Here is a 19,567-nt window from a genome sequence, read left to right on the forward strand (position 1 = left end):
GGGGCGGCACAGCGGCGGGCCGGGGGTCGCTGCTGGCGCTTGGAGGCCGAGGGAGGCCGGGAGGGGCGGCCGTGCTCGCCACCCCGCCGTGCCGCCCCGGCCCTGGCCCCGCCTCCTCAGCGCCGCCGGCGGGCGGCTGCGCGTGGCGCCGCTTGCGACGTGGAGCCCGGCCGTGCGCAGGCGCGGGGCCGCCCTGCCCCCCCCTCCCCTCCGCGCCGCGCCGAGCGCCGCCGGGCCCCGCCGCAGGGCCCCGCCGCCGGGCCGCGGGCTCTGAGGGCAGCTGGGCTTCCCGTCCGCCTCCGCTGCTTGTGCCCGGTGCCGCTGCCTCCGCACGGGCCCGGGGACGCGGAGGATGAGCTGGTTCAACGCTTCGCAGCTGTCCAGCTTCGCCAAGCAGGCGCTGTCGCAGGCCCAGAAGTCCATCGACCGGGTGCTGGACATCCAGGCCGAGGAGAGCCCCTGGCCCGACGCCGTCATCCCCGACTACGGTGACGGTGAGTGCGGCCGGCGGCGGGCCGCCCCCCCACCCTGTGCCGCCGGCCGCGGGGCGGGCTGAGCCGCCCTGGCCTCCCTCCGGCCCGGCCCGGCCCTTGCCGCGGGGCGGAGCGTCCCCCCCGCCCGGTCTGTCCCCCTCACCCGGGCGGGGGGTGACCCCCGGGGAGACTGGGCCGTCCCCCCGCCCCAAGCCCGGCCTGCGAGGCCTGCGCGGCGCCTCACGGCCCTGGCAGGCGGGGGGGGGACCGCCGGGCAGCCTCGGCGGAGGGTGGTACTGCGCCCCTTACCCGTGCTGCTCACGGCGTTATTGTTTTGCCGAGACGCTAATAGATGACAAAACCTCTCAGGTAGCCAAAAAGGGGGAGTTATGTTCTCTTTGAGGCACGCGTGGGTTCTCCCTTTGCCCCAGAGTTGCGGAGGAGCAGCTGAAGCCTGCCCCACGCAAAGCACGGAGTGCCCGCTGGCTGCGGCGCCAAGTTACCACCTCCCGGTGCCTGTCGGAGGGAATGTGGCCGTGGCAGGGCTGTCGGGGCCGTGGCAGGGCTGTCCCGGCTCGGTTATGGGGAAGTGGCTCCGCTGTGCGTGGGCTGACATAGGACCTGAGAGCCACCAGGCCCGAGCTGCTGTTTGGAAAGGAAAGCGCAAAAAGGAGCCCTCTGCTTAGAAACCCGTTTCCCCCTAAAGAATGCCTTACAGATAGGAATGGATAAAGAAAAGGGTCGGAAACAGCTCATCGGGAAACAGCGTCCTGCTACAGTGTGCAGTGCAGCATATCTAGAAGACATGTAGTTGTAGGAGGAGGTTGTTTCGGGCTATACACACAGCAGAACTGGATTTCTGAGAATCAAAATCTGCAACTATTGAAAGCGTTTCTAGGCTGGTTGTTCAGCAAAGTGTAGGGTCAGTTTTGCGTGTCTTTCTCTTTTGTAGCAGCAAGGGCTTGGCAGTCGCTCAAGTAGTCCAGTGTCACCTTAAACGATACTAATTGTTCGTAGAAGATTGATTGCATCGTGCTTATGAAAACTTCAGACTTGCCCAAAGAATTTAAAAATTTATTTTATATCTTAGTATTTATAGTAGTTCTGTAATTCATCAGGAAAGCAGCAAAGATCAGCCTGCAGATGTTTTTCGAGGAAAATGTGATTGTTTTTAAAAGAAGTCAAAATATTTTCTGAATGTTACAGTTCACTGGCAGAGCTTTTTCTGAAGCTATTGAATCATGGACAGGGCAGTAATAAATCAGATGTTTGTTGTATTTTTGGCAATGAGAGCAGTAATTATCTGATTTGACATCTTGAGGCCAGCAGCTATGAACAGTTTCTAAAAGTGGTAGTTTGCTTTAAATATTATAACTTGGCGTTTTTTAACAGATGCTGCTTTATCAAGTGAGTTTGTTTTTAAGTAGCCTGAAATAGTTATGTTATCCAGATTATGTTTGTAGGTCTAAAATCAACTTTAATACTATTTTTTTGATTTATCTTTCTTACTTGGGATGCTGAAATTTGATGCTGAAATTCTTATTATTCTTTCTGTTGACAAGTCCTGGAAGACCTGCAAGAAATACAATAATAGGAACTGTTGATGTTTTAGGGCAGCTTCAGAACTAATCAATTCAGTATTTCACCACAGGAGAAGAAAACTATGATCTTGTGTGTGCTGCTGACAACGTGTGTTGTCAGCTTCATGCTGTTGTTTGGTTTCTGAGGGAAAATTGAAATTGCAAATTTCACAAATTGAAAGGGCAAGAACCCTTCTTACAGTGTACATGCTACAAATATTAAAAGCTTGTTCCCTCAGTTTTTTGCAATGGTGCATGCAGTGTTTGTGTGCTACTTGGCAGATGGCTTTCAAGACCTAGTAATTGTTTCATCCTCCTGTAATCTGTTTAATTCTCTGCTTTTAAACTACAGTTTTTCAGATTGTTTTGCTTAGCCTTCTATAACTATACAAAGCAGACAGCGATATTCCCCTTTGCTTGCTCCCTTTTCAAAGGAAATGATTGCTTTTTGTGCCCAAACAGGCTTCACGCTTGCCTTTACAGCTTTTAGAATGTTGTGTGAGCTTGTGTCCCCTTCCCAGACACTTCCCTCTATCTCCTTTCTGAAATTCTCTCTTGGATTAGTGGTGGAAGTTGGGTGTGGTTTCTTGCTGCCTTTGCTGAAGTTACTCTTAAACAGGGAGGGAGCAAGTTGTTTCCATTCAGGTGCTCCTACTTTCTAGAGGTGTCTGTGTCCACCTTAAGTCTTACTTGAGAATTACTTCATGTCTTCCTCAAGCTTCTTTTGCTTTGTCTAAAAATCGGTTCCAAGCTTTGTAAGGAAGTAGTAATGAAAGTGGTGGTGTTTGTAATCATGTATAATATTCACTTTGTTACATGATACTGAAAACATTTTTTCTGAACTGTTGCATCTAAAAAGACAAATACTGAAAAAGAATACATTTGAAGTATTCTTGCCTCTCTGTTTTTTTTATTGTTTTAGGAACAAATTCTCTCATAAGTGGAGGATGGGATACATCTTCCTGGGGCTTAAGTTCAAATACAGAACCACAGAATCAGCCAATATCGCCAACAGCAATCACTAAGCCGGTGAGGAGGACGGTAGTAGATGAATCTGAAAACTTCTTCAGTGCCTTTCTCTCTCCAACAGACGTTCAGAGTATACAGAAAAATCCGGTGGTATCCAAACCTCCAACCAAATCACAGAGACCCAAAGAGGAGGTGAAAAGCACTTTAAAGGAATCTCAACACCCCAGTCAGCTGGAAGTACCAGTGCCTACAGAGGCAGAGGTAAAGGATTGCTCTGTAGCTGGCCTAGTGGACTTAAAAAACCTTGATGTTCCCAAGGGGAAAATAGAAGAGAATTCTGTGCTTAAATCTAATGCCAAGCATGAAGAAAGCACAAATGAAGTCACTGACAAAAAGGTGTCTGCTCTAAATTTGGAAGTACCTGAAGACGCTGTTAATGAAAAATCCAGTGCAGGAGGGAATGGAAGGGGAGGTGCACTGGATAACACTTCACAGTCTCTTAATGCAGGTGCAAAAGACGTGGGTTTGGAAACTAAGGAGAGAAAGACTGAGGACAGGCAAAGCAATACTCCATCACCTCCAATTAGCACTTTCTCCTCGGGGACATCCACAACTAGTGATATTGAAGTTCTGGACCATGAAAGTGTAATAAGTGAGAGCTCAGTGGGTTCAAGACAAGAAGCTGCAGATTCAAAATCCAGTCTTCATCTAATGCAGACGTCATTTCAGCTCTTATCTACATCTGCCTGTGCAGATTATAATCGTTTAGATGACTTCCAAAAACTGACCGAGAGCTGCTGCTCCTCTGATGCTTTTGAAAGAATTGATTCATTCAGTGTACAGTCTTTAGATAGTAGAAGTGTAAGTGAAATAAATTCAGATGATGAGTTATCAGGCAGGGCTTCTGCTTCAGCATCTGTTGCTGTCAGTCCTTCTGCGCCAAAGACAGAAACGGTTGATGCCCTGAAAAATAAATCTGAAAACTTGAATGACGCTCCTGTTTTACATGCTGAGGAAGCTGAGATGGAAGAGAGTGGGAGAAGTGCAACTCCTGTTAATTCTGAGCAGCCAGATGTTTTGGTTGCTGCCGTGCAAACTGCTGAAGAACAGATTGTGAGAGAGGAGACTGAGGCGCAGCAGGATGCCGTTGGAAAAATGTTAGAAGAGGACACTGAAAAACAAGAGCTTAAAAAGGTAATTGCAAAATGTGTTTTGTAAACACACCCTTTAGTTACAAATGAAACTCCTATCATCGCCTTATATAGGTATTAGATTCACCTTATTTGATTGAATTAATTGATGCTGAACTACCTTACCTTGTAGAAAACTGTCCTTGATATTTTGCAGTGGGATAATCCTGGTGAAATCTCAGGTCAAATAGTTTTGGGTTTCACCTAATCCACCTAGTTATCATTACTGTGAAGTGTGAGTAGTGCTAGCAAATGGGAAGCCGTGATAGGTCAAATGTGCTACTTTTAATTCTTTGGTGGGCCCCCCAGCCCCATGAAAGGTGGAAGAGATTTCCTGAAGTATTTTGGTTTGAATTATGAAACTACAAGCTGTTAATATTTGAGCAATAATCAAGATAATAATTTGAAAGTGTTTTTTTCTACAGACTTATAAAATGTCAAAATTTTATTATATTCCAGGAGCATTATGCATGTTCTTGGAGGATAGCAGTAGCTAGTGTAAATAAATCCTTTTTACTACATAAATTAATGTTTGGTTTTAACAGAAATTATCTTTACTTTTGAAAAGAAGGTGTACTAGGCTTTATAATGAAAAAGATAAGCATAGTTATGGATAGTGAATATATTAAAAGAATTTTGTGTGGCTAGTTTAGATAGGTAGAATGGCTGGAGATGTGACAAAGTAGGATACTCGAGTATATGGAAGGCTGAGCTGGAGCTCTGAAGCAGTGTGTTTTGTCCAGTTCTGCCAGTGTGTTGTATGAACTATCTTTTTTCCATTTCCTTTGCCAACTTAGTGTCCCTTTACTATTGCTTTTAATTTCCAAGCCCCTTTGACATGGGTTTTGCTCTGCTCACAGTCTATGTGCCAAACGTAGATGGCCTTGCCCTGTAGGCATGTTTGCAATACTGATGCTGTTTCTGTTAGTAATATGGGAAAAGCAGTACTTATTATGGAAGTTCTTAAAACCCCAGTGTAATCTGTGTTTTAAGGAAAGCATTTTTTTGTGTAAATTTTACAGAATGTCAGTGTAAATTCCATAGAGAACTCCAAAGCTGTGGACTGTTATCCATAAGTTTTCCTAACTTAAATGTTTATACGATGTGGGTAATAGTGTAATGGACCACAGCAGATTTTGTCTTTCATTGGCTGTGTTGAATTACACTTATAGAATATGTTTCATTTGTTTATATTTGCATGTATGTTTGTGTTATTTCACTACATTTACCTTTCTGAAATCTGGTATTACAAAAATATTTTGATGATGTGAGCTAAGAGATTTTGACCCTGCCTGACGGTTTTCTTCCCTTATCTGATGCTGTTTTGCTGCTTTGTGCTAACGTTTCACAGAAGAGACCTATCAGCTCTGTTTAAAAACTTAATTTATAATCAGATTTAACTATAGATGGTTTTGTTGAGGAACTTAGCTAGGCAACATGTGCTTACTTAGTAGGATTTCCACACCTGTAGAAAACTGGTTTAAATATTGCCTAGTTCTAAATTAATGTGGCAGAAACACGATAATTTTCACTGACTTTTACCTCAAATTCCTAAAAACATTGAGAAGTTCAGCTTTAAATAGTGTTGGGAGGGAATGGTGGGGGGAAAGGGGAAGCCTGCCCCTCCTGTGTTTTAATTGTCCCATTCATCTGATCTTTATCTGTAAAAACATTGTCCAGATGATTGATTCATTAACTGAGAAACTGGAGAAGAGGGAAATACAGTTATTAAGTACTAGTAAAGAAAAGGCGCGCCTGGAAGAAGCTTATGATAACCTAAAAGAGTAAGTATGAAAATATACACAGTAGTGGGTGTAACTGTAACTTTACTGTAATACAATCCGTAGACAATATTGTAAAACAAGTAGCTTTATAACTAGAACAAAGGTTGCAAGGGATGTGCACTGTTTGGGAAAGGTGGAAATAATGATTGCATGTGCTGTGATGGTATTATTTTAAAGACACATTATTTCTGGGGCCAAATCTCTTTTGGGAAGAGGCTAGTCAAAGACTTTTCAGTAAGCAAGCAGTAGGAATGACAAACGTAGAGTCAGACTTGGCTGTTAATAAAGGTCTTTGTTAGAAGACTGGATTCAGCTATTAAGGGAGGCTGGCTTTGCTGATACAGATGGGTGAACCTGATTTACTAAGTTACTTGCTGACTGAAATGTAGGCTGTGAAAGTGTGGTAAAAGGTCTGGTTATAGGAAAAACCTGAATTCATTATTTAATTCAGTTTAAAGAAAAAAAAAAGAAAAGAAAAGTTGGATTTACCAGTTTACTGATCAAATATCAAGTTTAAAAAATTTACAGATAATATGTGGAGGTATTAGTAACTAAATTGGTCTTAACTTAAAAATACATTTAATCAATTTTCCTTGTCAAAAAGAACTTGATTAAAAAGGGCAAAACATTTAGGGTAAATCTGCATTTCATGGTTTTCATGGGTAAATTACTGAATTAATAAAGACCTTTGATTAGTACTTCTAATATAGATGTGGTTTTTTGGCCTTCTGGATAATGTGAAGTAAAATAAAATAAAAAAAAAAAAGCAACACCCCCCCCTTTAAAAGCATTTAAAACAACCTGTTGCAAACTGCTTGGAATGTCACATAACTATGCAACTGTTCTGAAATGTTAATTTTAAATGTAGTGAAATGTTTAGAATGAAAGAAGAGAGCAGTAGCCTTTCATCTCTTAAAGAGGAGTTTGCTCAGCGAATTGCGGATGCCGAAAAGAAGCTCCAGCTAGCCTGCAAAGAAAGAGACGCAGCTAAAAAGGTAGTCTGGCTTTTTAGTGAAATTAATGTTTATTGGTTTAGAACACAATTAAATTTCTTGGGGTAGATTCATAAAAATTAAGCTAAGAAGAATCGTGAGACTGACAGGTGCTACCTCATGGTATTAGTAACTAGAATAAGATGATTCAAGCCTCCCAGGCTGCTTGGTGTTGACCCATGTATTTTTGCAGCTGTGTTGTGAACCAAGTTAGGGAACTCATTTAAGTTAAAGTTAGTCTGGGGAAAAAAAGGTTTAACTTCTCCTGTCATTTACCTTGTACCCATATATGCATTTGCATTGGTGTGAGGGAAAAGAATGGACTAGAGAAGAGAAGTGGCAAAGAATGGGAATGGCTTCATTAGAGTTTTAACTGGTAGGAAAGTTAAGGACTGATGACAGATTAGTTTGGAATGAGCAAAGAAGTCTGCAGCAACAAAGTTTATGGAGTTTAAATGTTCTTGACCTGGTATCGCAGAATTACATTTCCCTAGCTTATTACTAGTTTGTGAAAAGTAAACTCAAATCTGTAACTAGAAAAAAAAATACTCTTCACAGTTACTTTGTCACTGTGCATGTCACAGCATTGGCCCAGTAGTAATTCAAAATATAAAAACTATTGGATACCAGTGTGGAATACAACAGTTTATTTTTATTACATTGCAAAAGTTTAAAGTATAGAAAATTAAATGGAAGGAGGAGTTGGAAGAAATTGTACAGAGAATTTATGGAGTCTCCATCCTTTGAGGTTTTTAAAGCTTGATGGAATAAGGCTTTGAGCAATCTGATTTGATCAGATAATCTCCAGAGTTCCCTTCCAACCTAAATTGTTTTCAAAGAAAAGCCTTTTGAGAGGAAGGGAGGGGAAAAGAAAAAGGTGATCAGTGTAACTTACTGTGTGTTTTTCCCAAGTATGTTTTAATAAATAGTCCCTAAGTATTTTATCCTTTTATTTAGGAAGTAAAGACTGTTAAAGAAGAATTGGCTACTCGACTTAATACCAATGAAACCGCTGAATTATTGAAAGAAAAAGAAGAGCAAATCAAAGGATTAATGGAGGAAGGTGAGAATTAAATTTTTTTTTTAATAGTGAAAATTTGTAGAATAATTTGAAACATACTGCCTTCACATAGAGCCTTCTTTATGTGGGGAAAAAATACAACATTTGAAGCATGTTCAATGTTTCTGAGCAATTGAACCATTTAGCTAAGAGCAAAGAGCAGCAGGAGGGATCAGTCAAATACAGGTGGCTAGCGGGGTACTTTCTGCAGCATGCATTGAAAGGTGCTGTGAGGTAAAAGCAACGTGCAGAACCATGCTCCATGTTCCATTTGGCAGAAGTCTAACTAGGGCATTGTTCAAGCCATTTCTACAGTTTCTCCGTTACTGCTTTTTAATTTTGGAAGTGTAATATAGTTACTAAATTAACAGACTATTTTGGTATTTTTTCCCTGATACTATGAGCTTATTTGCTTTACTTTCAAAGCCTTTCACTGCCTACCCTATCTCACTATAGCTTAGCATAGCAAGGCCATCTGAGGGATAAGATAGTTTTAAAACTTAAGAGCTTGCATGAAAAAAATGTACGAGTAAGCATTTCCATACATACTTGATTATTATTTTCACAGAACCGAGGATCAGGGGGAGATGTGAATAGAGAGTTCACAGAGTAACAGCAATGTGCACTAGCGTTATGTTCCTTTTCTTCACAGGAGAAAAGCTTTCCAAACAGCAGCTGCACAATTCCAACATTATTAAGAAATTAAGAGCCAAAGAGAAAGAGAGAGAAAATACTAACACAAAACAGAATAAAAAGATTAAGGAATTGGAAGAGGAGTTACAGCATTTAAAGCAGGTGAGATGTTTGGAATTTTTTTTTATGCTTTTTGCATTAGCTGCAGAGTAGCCTTTTAGAGAGGCTCTAGATAGTCTGGGGTTTTTTTCTTTTCTGGGACATTTCTCTATTTCATGTGTTTGGAATACTGAGGTGTGATTTCTGTGTGTGTTCTCAGAACAGTTTAAAATTATGGTCAGGTATCTTTCCAGCTGCTTATTTGCACCTGCACTGCTGGTTGTCAGATGGGCTGACAAAATTCAGTGCGCTACATTTATAGCTGGGAAAACCTATAGCAGCAAAATTTGGGCTTTTTTTTCCCTTTTTTTCTTCCCCCCCTCGGTTAGTGATTGAATCAAGATCTTAGAAGCAGCAGACCCAGTATGAGGAAGTATGTGGAACTGTGATGATGACCTCCCCCCCCTCCCCTGGGAAAGATGGGGGAGCAAAACCTTTCTCTTTGGCGAAGTGTTAGATCAGTTTAGTCGTTTGTGTAACTTCATCCTAACTAGTTGCCGGAGTTGTCATTGTCCTCGGATGGCATTGTCTACCAAGTGTGCTGGGATTAGTCTCATGCTTCTTGTTTGTGCTCTGATAGGTACTTGATGGCAAGGAAGACCTTGAGAAGCAGCATCGAGACAGCATTAAACAACTGAACAGTGTTGTAGAGCGACAAGAAAAGGATCTTGCTAAACTTCAGGCAGAAGTGGAAGACCTTGAAGAACGGAACAGAAGTGTTCAGGCAGCACTTGACAGTGCATACAAGTAAGCAGATAACCTGTGTGCCTGTACTCAACCATACATTCAGCTTCTGTGTCTATTTCTTGTGCAATGCTTGTGAAATGTTAATATATAACAAAAGTTATTTGCAAAGTTTCTGTTACCATTGTAGTAACTGTAAATGAACTACTCTTTATTTATTTATTTATTTTTCTCCTCTCCGCCCCCCCCCTTCCTCCTCTAGGGAACTTGCAGATCTTCATAAAGCTAATGCTACAAAGGACAGTGAGGCACAAGAAGCAGCCCTAAGTCGGGAAATGAAGGCAAAGGAAGAGCTTGGGTTAGCTCTGGAGAAAGCGCAGGATGAGGCTCGGCAGCAACAAGAAGCTTTGGCTATTCAGGTGGGTCTTAGATGAGGTGGAAAAAAACCCTTTTTAATTAAACAAATAAATGTACTCACTCAGGTGGTATGTGCATCTGACATAATGAACCAGCTGCAATATAAGGTGGAACTCATTTTTGTGTACTTAGCAAATACCCAAAGGATTTCTTTTCTGTCAACTTGTTCAGTCTTTAGTGGTAGTTGTGCTAAGCTTTAAAATCCCAATTCTGTTTTATAATACTTCAAATTTTATTTATTTAAATGAAATTACTTTTGACAGGTTCTGTGTTGTTTGTAGCGCTCTTAGCATAAAGCAAAGTTCAAGGAATATAGTTGGACAGAATTTTTAGTGATAGATAGATCAGTGTAACTATTTGTGTGCATGCAGAACTTAAGCCTGTAACTTGTAAACAGACATAGCCTCTCCAACAGTGTTTAAAAATGGTGTAGGACTGTAACAATTAATAAGGTGGTACTGTTAACTGGACAGGAGATTAGTGATGATGTCTTGTTTAGGTGGCGGACCTGAGGCTAGCACTGCAACGTGCAGAACAGCAGGCAGCAAGAAAAGAAGACTATTTACGCCAGGAAATTGGTGAATTACAACAGGTACTGCAGCAAATAGATGATGCCAACTTGTATGTGCCAGAGGGCTTTTAAAAACTGAAAGTAAAATGCTATCATGACATTAATAGCCTGAAAGAAAGGCTTTGTTTCCTGGTTACCTGTGGTACTTGTCCTGTGTAGAACAGCAATAAAAATATTAAAGGAAGTGGGTTTTTTCAATCACATATTGAAAACAAAATCACATTTTTTTATAGTGCCTCGTAATTGGAATACTGTCCTTTTAGTATAAGACAAAGTACAGCCATTAAGTTTGTGATAGTCCTGTAAAATTGCTAGCAAATACATTTGAATGGCTCTTTAGCTGCTTCTTGAGAATATTTTTATTGTTCTTAAGGTCCAGAAGATAGATTGTTGCCAGAATGGTTCAGGTGATGTCCAGAGGGCTGGACAATTCTGGGCAGTTCCTCTATCACGTATCTAAAAATGTTAGGCTTCTATTTTGGAATTTCACACTTTACTGTGACTTTGAACACATGAATTTTAGGATGTAAACCAACAGTAATGCAGTAATTTTAGAATGTAAGCCAACTGCTATGTGTTTAGCTGAATTCTATATTAATCTTTCAATCCATTATATGATTTGTAAAGCCTAATTGTATTTAATATGTGATCTTAGAGACTCCAAGAAGCAGAGAGCCGGAATCAAGAACTAAGTCAAAGCGTTACATCTGCTACACGGCCACTTCTCCGACAGATAGAAAATCTGCAAGCCACACTGGGAGCACAGACCTCTGCATGGGAAAAACTGGAAAAGAACCTTTCTGACAGACTTGGTAAGAGGGTTTCTAGCTTTTACTAAACTGTGAGGCTCTTGATGAAGATGTGAGATGGCTGAAGGTAAATGAACAGGGTTTGATACTTGCTCAGAGCATAGATAGTGGATCAGGAGATGTAAGCACAAAATGTTTTCCTGTAAGGAAATGAAATGGTGTGGGGAGTATTCAGCTAACGTTCTTGGACAGATAATTCACTGACACCCCCGAAAATGCCATGTAACATGATTGCACAGTGGAGGTGTTAAGGTGTACATGTCCTTACAGCATCTAAAGGAAGGATGCCTGCTGAGACACTGAAAGTATATGAGCATTTTCAGTTGTCAAGCCTCGTGCTTATGTGCTATATTGTAAAGGCTGGAGTCATTTACTTAGTGCATAGGTAATGAGACATACATTTGTTGATACAGTAGTAATTTATTACTTTAAATGAAAAATGCATAAAATGCCCAAAGACGGACCCAGAGAATTTGCTTCCTTTCTGGAGGCAATCTAGTTGCGTTCTGGAGAAGTGAATATGAAGTCTCCTTGTTCTGCATTGCTTTGATCCTCTAACTGTATGGTAGAAAATAATTTCTATTTAAATAGAAACCAGCTGTATTTTTAAAAAGAAAAATTAGCTGTATATTTAAAAAAATCTCAAATTATATTTTGATGCATAAATAAATGGCCTGTCTTACAGATGCTTGACAAAACAAGTTAAATTCTATGGTTTTCTTTACTTAATGTTAGGTGAGTCTCAAACTCTTCTAGCAGCAGCTGCTGAGAGAGAACGGGCTGCTACAGAAGAACTTCTTTCTAATAAAATTCAGATGTCTTCTACTGAGTCTCAGAATAGTCTTTTAAGGCAAGAAAATACACGTCTTCAGGCTCAGCTAGAAGTGGAGAGAAACAGATTGAAGAAAATGGAAAACGAAAACAGTAGGTGAGTTGCATTTTGGTTAACAGTATCTCTTTAAAATTGTAGAAAGGGGGTAAGCTATCTCTTAAGGCAAGAATCTGCAGCAGATCTTTGTGCAAGCGGGAAGACTTGTTTCTTTTGAGTGTTGAGGAGCAAAATGTTGACAAAATGTTGCAAATGTTGACAGGAATTGATAAGGTTGCCCAGCTTGTAAAGGCTGCTTTGTTTCCTTCTAAAGATTGAAGCTGTTACTTTCATAATGTTCTAAAGCCTTTGAAGCTATGTTTGTTTAAAAGCATATGAATCCAGTGTAAACACGGGGTACTCAGTGACTTTCCCTACCTCTTTCTTTTCTCAATGTAGGTATGAGATTGAACTAGAAGGGCTCAAAGATGAATATGCAAAAACCTTGGAAGATGCAAAGAAAGAAAAGGTATTGCCTACTTCAGCTTTAACTATGTTATTATTGAAGTCTGAGCTATCAGATTAGCAACCTGTATTTATTTTTGTAGACACTGCTAGCTACACAGTTAGAAATGGAGAAGATGAAAGTTGAACAGGAAAGAAAGAAGGCAATTTTTGTGCAAGAAGCAGCAAAGGAGAAGGTACTGAACCCTAATATTTCTGTTCAGTCTTAATGATGCTATAATTATTTTAGTAGATATCTAGAATCTGAAACTGTCGTAAGCAACAAAGTGGACTTAGAGCCACACAGTATATACTGTCAGCCCAGGCATTAGAGACTTGGTTTTTTCTGTATTGTGACTGCCTTTTACTTCCAGTGAAAGAAGTGCTTGTGTTACACTCGCTGAAATGAGTCTTGAGTAATAGTCTATTTAACCTGAGAAGGGATAAAATATGCATAATGATTGTTATAATCTTCTGACTTTTTTGAATGCTCTTGGATTCTTTTTCTTCTGGACCTACTTGTTTTCTTTGCTTAGGCTACTTAGCATTGCTTCCACTGAATTCCTGTTTTGCATTTCATGTGACCACATGCTTTCCAGCTTAAGTCACAAGTCACAGAACGGTCCCTAATAGTCCGTAGCTTTGTGACTTCTAATTAGCAGTTAACATTCAAGTAGAACTGTTTCTATTACTGCTTTCTTACCACTTCCAGTTCTAAAATCCAAGTGCTTTATTGTTCAGAGGCTAGCATACTTTCAGATGCTGCCTGTACAAAAAGGTCAGCCTGTTTGGAAGGTACATCAGTAAGGTATCAGCATGTGGAAAATGAAGAAGATTTTTTTTTTTTTAATTTATTAACATGCATCTAAAAAGAGACATACTTTTAGATTTAGGATATTCTTCCTGTGATACATTTGGGCACACAAAACTGCCTCTGATTCTCCTTTGGCTACTTGAAAGAAACATTCCTTTGGTGTAACTTGCAACTTCTGTCTTTGTTTCGTGAAAAGTTTTGAGAACTTGAAGATAGGCCATAAGTGTTAGTAGCACAGAAATTCTTCATTGTTGGAATTTCATATGTTTTAGTGGTGAGGGAGAGGGGAAGAGTTATCTGTCACACTGTTCTATGGTTGGTGGTGGAAAAGGGCAGTTTGTTCTTTACAGAATCTGTCATTTGCCACCTGGAAAACTTTTTTCTTTACCTGACTGGTGATGATGTATGCATTTTCTTTTTTTATTATTTTTATTTTAAGGACCGGAAGTCATTTACAGTTGAAACTGTTTCAAGTACTCCAACTATGTCACGCTCTAGTTCCATAAGTGGAGTTGACATGGCAGGTCTTCAGACATCTTTCCTCTCGCAGGTATCGTAGATCAGTTATACTGGCCTTTTTGTTTTGATAGACTGCTTGCTTGCTTTCTTCTTCAAGAAGTTTCATTAGTAGAAAATTGCTCTTCAAGAACATATTTGCATTAGACAAAGTAATTCCTGTGCAGAAATGTCTGAAACCTGTTTACAAGATGTCTTATGATTGTAAAACAACTGTGAAAGACAATGTGAAACTACAGCTTTTATTGCGGAGTAATTATGCATGTGTTGGTGCTGAGTTCACAGGTCTAATTTCATCTAGAAGAGTTGAATAACACTAGTTATTTAGGATTTATTTTTACTAACCATCATGGTTTAGGGCACAACCCTGCTCCCTAGGCAGTATTACTGACTGTTGTGGTCTGTTATGGTTATTGATGTCCAAGCTAAATGGCAGTTGTATAGGTGACATAAGAACTTGCCAGTATGGAGCTATCTCAAACTGTATTCACCTGAAGCTTTTGTTTTTATGTTAAATATTAATGTTGAAGTTAAAAAACTTTAAGCATTGAAGTGTTTTCCTGATAACTATATTTTTAAACCTTAAATGATGTAATACTTCAGGAGAGTGAAGACTGTAAAGTATGCATGTTTTTGTCTTGTTTTAAGCTTCTCTAACCTTTTCTTTGTAGGATGATCCTCATGATCACTCACTTGGGCCAATAGCTACTAGTGGGAGCAATCTTTATGATGCTATAAGGATGGGAGCAGGTTCAAGTATAATTGAAAATCTTCAATCACAGCTAAAATTAAAAGAAGGAGAGATTTCACATCTACAGGTACTGTAGTTACTCTTATGTAACCAAACACAGCATTTATAAGTATAAATGCTAATGCAATCAATATTATATTAGTGGGTTTATATTCAAAAAGCTTGGTCCCTCTCCTCACAGCAGAGTGCGTTCACTCTTCCCCTTTCATGACAGTTCTGTTAACCAGAAAAGCCCCTGGAGGTACATGTAGAGATGAGCAAGAGAAGGATTTGTTGCTGCCTTTCTTGTTTTGGCAAGGACCTATCCAGGCAACTGCAGTTGTCTATCTGAAAAAGAAAAAAACCCCAAAGCCAAACCACTGATTAGATTTGTGAAGAAAATGAGGGTGCATCTGAGGTGTGCTGTTTCATAGTCTGGCTTTAGAAAAAGCTTTAATTACTATATCAGAGTGTTTTAATATGGTGTTTTATAAATACACCAAATTCTTTCCTCCTCCTAATTGTTAAAAGTGTTTACCTTTAGCTGGAAATTGGAAACCTTGAGAAAACTCGATCAATAATGGCAGAAGAACTGGTTAAATTAACAAATCAAAATGATGAACTTGAAGAAAAAGTGAAGGAAATACCAAAATTACGTACACAGTTAAAGGTAAGTGTATTTCTGTTGCAACTGGTATAAAATTGACATATTTGCGGTTTTTTAGGAATATGCCTATCAATTTAGGATTATATTTGAATCTGTCCCTAATCATAAATGACCAAAGAGCCTGTGATGTTTATATAAAGTAGAATATGAAAATGCCTACTCCATAACTAGGTAGTGACTTAGTTGTTAGAAATGTGTGGTGCATAAGATTGCATGCTAAATCAGGGAAAGAACATTTTTTTTGTTTGTCTCATTCAAGATGCTTGTCTGGAAGTAGTCTTTAGTAAAGGAGGTGTTTTGATACATAGCATGGATTTATGGGAGTCTAATGCAGAAGCTGAATGAGGTGCAGCAGTGATACAAGTAATGGGACAACTGTTTTAATCCTCTGAATGTTTAAGAAAGTAAATTGAAATATTCAAATAGTTTGGGAATAATTTTGGAAATTATTGTTCTGTAAATACAGGCTGTTAAATTTCGCAATGAAACATTAAACTGTGGTCATTCCTGCAGTGAAACTTAGTGCAGTTTGCTAATTGATGCTTGTAGCAGTTAACTTCAAGGTGCTTCAGTACGTCCTCTGAAGCCAGCATCAATTCTCTGTAGTCAAGGGTCTGTGTCTTAGGAACATCTTCCTTTTCTATCTAGAGTATAAATCTGGCCATATTCAGAAAGTCAAAGCATGAGATATTTTTGAAATCTGCTATGTGCTTCACTGTAAAGTAATTATACTTTGATAAGATAATGCTATACTCATTTTCCCTAACAGTGTAAAACACTATCCTAGTAGCAACTTTTTTTAAGTTGAAAACCAGTCAGGTAACAAACTGTGTCCTTACAGGATTTGGATCAAAGATACAATACAATTCTTCAGATGTATGGAGAGAAAGCAGAGGAAGCGGAAGAGCTCCGACTAGATCTTGAAGATGTGAAAAACATGTACAAGACTCAGATAGATGAACTTTTAAAACAAAGGCAAAATTAATTCCTGCTGGAACTCTTTAACATTATATGATAACAGATTGTAAAGATAATGGTTTATGTAAATGCTGAATTTAAATGTCTTGTAAAAATAACTGTATTATAGAAAATGTGACTATATAATAGAGTTCATATGTTGACAAAAAAATCAATGCTTTAAGTGTCTTGTACTGTCTGCAGTTAAGTTATTTGTGCAATATTTAATTTTTTTTTCAGTCATCCCTTTATTTAAGTTTTTGCTAAATGATGGACCATTTTACTTGTAAACAGTAGCAGAAGTGATGATTGTACCTTGTGAGACAGCACTGGAAGGCATGAGTTTTACTAAAGCAGCCCTTGATTCATAAACTCTGTATGCCTATGAAAATGACATTAGACGTCTTTCTTAAGTGTTCTTAATATGAGCTTTTCTAAAATCTCATCAGTTCGTTAATTTTTAATAACAATAGCAGTGTCTTGTTTTCTGAGGCATAGTTAGATATTTTTATGATGGGAAAATGGTATTTGTACTTGCAACTTCTGAATCTGTTAGGATGATAATTCTCTATTCTTACAAATCAGATTAGTCTGACTATTTTACACTAAGTCTTCTAAAGCAGAGTGTGAGACTCAGATAAGACTTGAACAGCTTCATCTTGTGTACTGCTTGCGTTCTCATGAGCTGTCTGGAGACAGCAGCTCTGCTCATAATTCTAAATGTCTTTAACTTTTAACACCAGAAATCTGAACTATTCAATATTTGTTCTAGATTTGGATACTGATCTTTGATAGTAGCTAAAACAGTTCAGAAGAATGCTGGAAATTGATTTTTTTTTTTTTTTTAATTTTATTTTAAATAAATTGCTGCTGCTCTCATGGTTCCTTGTATATAAGTAGCAAGGGTTAGACTTTTTGCAGAATTGTACTGTGACTTAATATAGTTTTCAAGCAATTCTCCAGTGGCTGCTGAGTATTTCTCATGTCATTCCTTAAGCAAGGTATTGGTCAAATAGCATCCACATGGCTTGAAGTTTAGCTGCATTTTTGGTAATGTCAGAGGAAATGTTTGAATTGGACCCTTGGGAATGCTGAGAATCGGGGGAAGAAGCTTGCGTCTTCCTCTCTGCATTCCAGACAGCAGATATTTTTGCTACATCTCAGAACTGTAGCTGTGATAGTTATTCATGTGAAATAACTCGGCAGTTGAATTTCTTTGCTTGTGATACCATTGCCTCTATTGAGAGAGGGTTTTTTCACATCTTCGCATGTTGTCGTTTGTGTTAGAGAGCTCAATTCCTGCTTGTGTATTCAGTGGCCTGAGAGAGAGAAATGATGTGAATGATGAGAACTTGCTTCTGGAGAAAAGCCTTTCAGTAATATGACTTCTCTGTGGGTGTTAAGAGATGTATTCCTCATTGGGAGAACAGTTAGTCACTGAAGTTACACAGGCAAGAGTATGTTCATGGAAAAGCCTAGTTCAGTTTGAGATTCGAGCAGTTACTCTGAGGATTTCAATAAAGCCACAGAGCAAGAACACTAGAATTTGTCTTAAATCCCCATCTGTCATAGAAACTTTAATTGCTTTAATAAAATAAAAGACTTTCTTTCTTTTTCTTTTCTTTTTTTTTTTTTTTTCTTTTTTTCATGGGGAGCGGGGAAAGAAGTGCCCTGTTACTGTCTTCATTTTAGTTTTGGGAACCAAGGTGAAATCATTTTTTCTTTTTTTCTTCTAAAACCTGAATTTAACACTTTGCCTTGATATTGAAGCATGTTTGGTTGGTCTAAGTTTCAACCCCACCCTACCACAACCCAACAAAAACCCATGCAAAAACCCAAATAGAAACTGTGTAAAAGTACTTGTTGGAACTTACTGGAATTGCTGTAAGTTAAAATGATGATGTGCAAATGTTAGAAGTTCAGCCTTTTCTAAAAAAACCCAAATTTGTAATGAGGGTCTGGCATTAGAGATTCTAGTCAGCTTCTATCTATTGCACTGAATCAATGAATTTCTGATTTTCACCATTTTTTAATAGTTTTGGTAGACACATGCAGCATTTTCTTAAAAAAAAATAAAAATCCTTTGAACTTTTATTTGGACCTATTTCTGCCAATGCTTCTGAAGGCAACACTTGCTGTGTAATGTGTGAGTAGATGCTCCTGAAGGGCTGAGACAGGTGCAGTTTTGAGTATGTCACAGACTATCTTGGGTTTTCTGGAAGAGCTTAGGTAAATGGGAAATGTTAACATGTCAGCATTAACTGTTTTAGATATAAAAGCATTTGTCAAGAGTATTAGATTTTTAAATTTTACAAAAGTGGATGTAAATATTTGTATTGACTATTTTTGGATTCTTTATTCCTGTTTAGTGCAACCTTTTATGATTGCATGAGAATCGGATGGCCTACCGTGTCTTAATCATCAAAGCCTTAGAAAACAAAGTGGCTGTTAGAAGATAACAGACTTTATTCTGGTATGGTCATCCTTGGTCTAAATCTTGTATGTTTGTTTTGAAGAAATATCAATGTCTGCTCAGACACCTTAAGTCCATTGCTATTACTGAGGTTGCCTAGAAGAGTAACGTGCAAAATGAAAGGACCTGGAATACTAACGTCCGCTTCTGTTTATTATTTGTGGATATTCCCTCTGAAAGCAACTAACATACCTCATTTCCACTGCATATGCAAGTATGCAGAAATGCTCTTTAAAGGCTTACTCCAAGCATACTGCACAGAGGGGGCTCATTTCCTAGTCTGTGGGAGGTGACGAGGGTCTCCGTGGGTGGGTTGGGATGAGGGGCTGTTTGAGCTGGCGCTCGCTCCCCCCCTTGCATCCTTCACCAGTGCAGGATCCTGGGTGTCCATTTAGTTAAGGTTAGTTCTGTCAATTCTTCTTGTCTTGCTACACGTCTGTTGAAATTTACGTATCTGTTTTATTAAGGGCTATAATGATCCTGAATATGAAAGGGAATGGGTTGTTGCAGGGTGGAACTGGAACCCTTGGGTTTTAGCTGTAAAATGTGTATAAACTGTAAAAAGCCTGGGTCAGGGTGAAATAAAATTTTGTGCTAAGAGCATGCTCTGGTTCTCTTTGAGAAAATACTTAAAAATAGTTTTGTGGTGGGTGGGTGCGTGCGAACCACTTGGTATGAAAGGGAAATATTGCTGAAGTTTAAGTACATCAGCTGTAGTTTGAATTTAGAGCTACGGGTGCCAGCTGAAGTCCTGCGCCGTGGTGGGCACCGAGGCGC

General features: G+C 39.3%; 1 protein-coding gene across 1 annotated transcript; it reads left to right on the forward strand.

The window, feature by feature from the left end:
• The first annotated feature begins 239 nt into the window (after positions 1–239).
• TMF1 (TATA element modulatory factor 1) lies at positions 240–17,931 on the forward strand. The gene is made up of 17 exons (XM_005229962.4): positions 240–494; positions 2,976–4,216; positions 5,893–5,996; positions 6,865–6,991; positions 7,946–8,051; positions 8,701–8,843; positions 9,421–9,587; positions 9,787–9,943; positions 10,441–10,533; positions 11,168–11,324; positions 12,057–12,249; positions 12,589–12,658; positions 12,738–12,830; positions 13,887–13,997; positions 14,635–14,781; positions 15,238–15,363; positions 16,202–17,931. Exons 1-17 carry the CDS (start codon positions 353–355, stop codon positions 16,343–16,345), a joined length of 3,321 nt encoding a protein of 1,106 aa, XP_005230019.2. The 5' UTR covers positions 240–352; the 3' UTR covers positions 16,346–17,931.
• Positions 17,932–19,567: the final 1,636 nt, after the last annotated feature.

Source organism: Falco peregrinus, chromosome 5 (assembly GCF_023634155.1).
Source record: "Falco peregrinus isolate bFalPer1 chromosome 5, bFalPer1.pri, whole genome shotgun sequence".
Lineage (NCBI taxonomy): Eukaryota > Metazoa > Chordata > Aves > Falconiformes > Falconidae > Falco > Falco peregrinus.